Source organism: Chenopodium quinoa, unplaced genomic scaffold (assembly GCF_001683475.1).
Source record: "Chenopodium quinoa cultivar QQ74 unplaced genomic scaffold, ASM168347v1, whole genome shotgun sequence".
Lineage (NCBI taxonomy): Eukaryota > Viridiplantae > Streptophyta > Magnoliopsida > Caryophyllales > Amaranthaceae > Chenopodium > Chenopodium quinoa.
The window spans coordinates 1006929-1011236 of NW_018744369.1; the positions used below are offsets into that span (position 1 = coordinate 1006929).

The window sequence follows — 4308 nt, forward strand, 5'->3', positions numbered from 1 at the left end:
TCAAGGTATCCAAGGCCGCTCTCGAACCGGATATCAAAGGCAGGAGCGCTCTTGAGTTTGACGTTAAGCGCCACAGCCTCGGACCTTAACATGGTTACATTCTTTTTTCTTTGACTAAATTTATGCACGGCGTCAATTGCGAGTTTTTGCCCGCTTTTGTGTATCGAAAGTTTAAGACTATTGTACTTGAGCTTGAGTATATGGTTCGGATTCTCTGCTTTGATTACCACGTCAAAGAAGGCAATGAGATGGTCGTCCGATGTTAGGTTGAAGCCGGTGACGGAGGCGAGCTCAAGGGTGAAGGTTGGGTATTTGGGTTTGACCACTACATCATAGATGACTGAAGGAATGCCGAATACGAAGAACAAGATTATCAAGCAACAAAGTGTCTGACCTATGCATTTTTTATAAGACATTATGTTTTTGTTTTAGAGATTTATTTTCATACAATTGACATGTTTTTAAGTCGATTTCTTGTCTGTAGTGTTGGCGTTTGTGGAAGTAGGAAATGGTAATGCAATTGTGAGAAAGTCAACTTTATTTGTTAAAGAAGCACGACTAGCTTATTTTTTTCATTTGTAATAAAAAACAAGCTATCTTCGTGATAAACAAATTTCGTTATCTACAAACATTTTCGTAATTAAATCAAAATAATATCTCAGTTAGTATGGTATTTTTGTAAATAAATTAACATTTATGAGACCCACATTTAATAAAAGTTGTTAACTTATTACAAAATGTCATTAGACAAACACTTTTTTGTTTGTATATTCTCATTAATAACTAGCTATTGGCCGAATCGAATATTTGCTTGCATTTTGATTTTTTTTTTTATTCTGGTGAAAAACTAACTTGGATTTTTTTAATTGCAACTTTGAAATATTTTATATCTTACAAATAATACCCAAAGTTGTAACTTAAAAAAAAAAATCAGAGGTAGTATATATTTCAATGCATATTGTTGAAGAATAAACGGATTGACGAACCAATAATTAGTTTCCGAAAGATATTGATTAATGAGAAATCAAGCAATTCTACTCTATTATTTTCTATTCCTCTAATTTGTCATAGTATCAAGAGCAGGTTGATTTTTTTTTCTTTCAATTAAACCACCATGACCGACGATGATCTGCCGCCACCTCCTCCTCCTATTAAAATTGAATCCAATTCTCCCTATTTCCTTGGTCCTCAAGACCGACCCGGGGATTTCATCACACCAACTCGTCTAAAAGGCAACAACTATGAAGAATGGGCATCTGATATTCAAACCGCACTTGAAAGACGGCGTAAATCCGAATTCTTGGATGGAACAATCATGGAGCCGCAACCTCCATGTACAAAATCGGACTGGACAGCTATTAATGCCATGTTAATTTCATGGATTACGAACACTATTGATGCTAAGATTAAGTCATCTCTTTCTAAATTTCGGGAGGTAAAGCCCTTTTGGGATCACCTCAAACAGAGGTTTGCACAGACCAATGGTCCACGGGTACAGCAGCTTCGTTCGTCTCTCGCAAAGTGTGAGCAAACTAAAACCATGTCTGTGTCGATTTATTATGGAAAATTACATGCCCTTTGGCAAGAATTAGACCATCACGAGCCCTTGATTTCTTGTGATTGTTGTTCAAAGTGCACGGCTGGCCGTATACATGAGGTTAGGCGAGAACAATCTAAACTTCATGATTTTTTGATGGGTTTGTATGCGGGCTATTACTCTGCCTTGAGGACTAATATTCTGTCACAAGACCCATTGCCTAGTCTTGATAGGGCATATCAACTCGTGACACAGGAAGAACGGGAGCGTAGAGCGAAGCAAGAAATTGAGGAGAAGCAGCCAGCCGAGGCAGTTGGTTTTGCTGTTCGTGCTGCTCCTACTGGAGGTCGAGGCATTAAAACTTGTTCACATTGTAAGAAACAAGGCCACGACCTCTCTAGTTGTTGGTTCCGGTCACCCTGTCCACACTGTCAAAGGAAGGGTCATGACCCGAGTAAATGTTTTGAGATCACAGGGTATCCCGAGGGATGGACTCCCCGCAACCAAGGGGGGCTTGTACTAATGCAGCCACGGCAGAGTTCGGTCAGGCCTTTTCCACCGAACAATGGAAGGCTCTTTCCGGGTTTTCGGGTAATACCAAAATTTCTGACAACCGCCTAAATGGTAAGTTCGATGACACTAGTTGGATTATCGATACCGGAGAAACCCACCATGTCACCGGTATCAAGTCATGGCTATTCGATACTCATACTGTTCACTATCCCATGGGGTTACCTAATGGTGACCATGTTCTTGCTACTCTAGCCGGTTCTGTTTGCTTGAATGACAAAATCACAATTTTCGGAGTTCTTTTTGTTCCAAATCTTAATTGCAATTTAATTTCAGTCTCTCAATTAAGTGATCAGTTAGATGTTGTTGTACAATTTAACTCACATATGTGTGCTATACAGGACCGACTGAAGGAGCCGATTGGAACGGGTCTTAGGCGAGACGAGCTCTATTATCTTAGCAAACCGGATGTGGTGCAACGTGTGTCTGTGGTTGAAGCTACATCAGATTTGGATCTTTGGCATAGACGGATGGGGCATCCTTCGGAAAGAGTAGTTAAGTTGCTTCCTCACATTAGCAATAATAAAAGTAGTTTAGCAAAAAGATGTGATGTTTGTTTCCGTGCTCAACATCATAGAGATAAATTTCCTTTGAGTGATAATAAAGTTTCTAGAATTTTTGAAAAAGTACATTGCGATTTGTGGGGTCCATATCGACATTTTTCGTCGTGTGGAGCTCGTTATTTCTTGACTATTATTGATGATTATTCCCGAGCTGTTTGGATTTATTTGTTGATTGATAAAACGAAGGTTTTTAAGATGTTTATGTCATTTATTGCTATGGTCGATAGACAATTTAATCAGACAATTAAAATTGTGCAAAGTGATAATGGAACCGAGTTTAATTGTTTGAAAGATTATTTTGTTGCAACTGGTGTTTTGGGTGTTTTTTGTCCCTCGGGAGAGTTACAACACGAAGACTGATCCGGGGTGAGTTGTACCTGCAAAACAAACGGAGACACCAGTTGGGTGGTGCTCCGCCTCCGACGCACAAGTTAGAATCTTGAAGGGAGAAAAAGGTGCGGAAATTTAGGTAGGGATCCGCTCGGATTCCAAGCTCAGGATGTCTCTATCAAAGAGTAAAATGTGTAATAAATGGTAAAACGTGTCCTCAAAATGAGGGACATCTCCCTATTGATAGGTCTTTGGGAATTGTGCCCCTGATTAGGTTACTGAACCCTAATCATTGGTGGGCTGCGCCGTGAGGCGGCATTCTCGGGATTTGGGCCTGAAGGCCGCCTTTTCCCTTGATTTCGGGAATGGCACGTGTCGAGCAGGGATTGGTCCATTTTAGACCAATCTGGAGCTGACACGTGTCACCTTCTGATTGGGCCACGTGGCAGGGTAAAATTACCCTAAACATTTGCCCCTCACAGGGTAAAATCCGTTTGAGTCAGGCGCGAGCAAGAAACTTTGTTCTTCCGCAACCCAGCCGGACCCGCCTTCCTTCAGATATCAAATCCAAAGGTACCGTCTCTGTCTCTCTCAGCTCTTTTCTTTTTTTTCACCGTTTGTACATATTTCTTGCAATAAATGGATGCATCACCAACACACACGGCACAGCCTAGGTTAGAGTCCAGCCGGTCACCAGGGACGGCTGAGTCTAGGACTGGGAGTGCCGTCTCGGGGTGTTGGGACCACCCTTTTCCATGGATTCCGACCAGTTATGTGTCTGTGCAGGACACCAGGGCTCGGACAATGCAGACGGCCACTGATCCGAATTATAGAAGCGAAGGCTCAGGCGGCCAAACGCCTGAGGGAGAATCGTCTGGTCAGAGAGACCAGACGGCTATGGAGAGATCCCCTCCGCGCGCCCCTTCAACCCTTGCTGACTCTTTCTTGGAAGAGTGTGACCAAGGCAGCGACGAGGCCGCCTCTGCCCTCATGGACCAAAGCGAGGGGGAGACGGAGAGCGACAGCTCCGCCTCTACCTCCGAGAGCAGCGATGACTTGCCCCCTCTTCCGGATAGCGAGGAGGAAGAAAGGAAAAAGTGGAATGAGAAGGACGATCCCTTCAGCATCCACGTCTCCTCCAAGGACCGAATCCAGATGGGGGAGAACTTAGAGAACTTTAAGAGAATGCACCCGCTTGGAGACGGGTATAAGATCCGGGTGCCGCCTTAGCTGGGCACCATCGCTTGGGGGATGATCAAGAGAACGCCAACAACTATTTTGGCTGTTATGAGGCGGCGTTCAAAGCCG

At 43.2% G+C, this 4308-nt stretch overlaps 1 protein-coding gene across 1 annotated transcript; it reads left to right on the forward strand.

Moving 5' to 3' along the window:
• The first annotated feature begins 1114 nt into the window (after window positions 1-1114).
• Window positions 1115-2906, forward strand: LOC110696814. Its single transcript, XM_021874148.1, has 3 exons — window positions 1115-1910; window positions 2066-2856; window positions 2898-2906. The coding sequence occupies exons 1-3, from the start codon at window positions 1115-1117 to the stop codon at window positions 2904-2906; spliced, it is 1596 nt and encodes a 531-aa protein (XP_021729840.1).
• Window positions 2907-4308: the final 1402 nt, after the last annotated feature.

Excerpts from the sequence above, each read along its gene's own strand:
- LOC110696814 (XM_021874148.1), top strand. The coding sequence starts at position 1,115 with ATGACCGACGATGATCTGCCGCCACCTCCTCCTCCTATTAAAATTGAA. Across the intron at positions 1,911-2,065 it reads CATTAAAACTTGTTCACATT|CCACGGCAGAGTTCGGTCAG; the intron begins GTAAGAAACAAG and ends GTACTAATGCAG.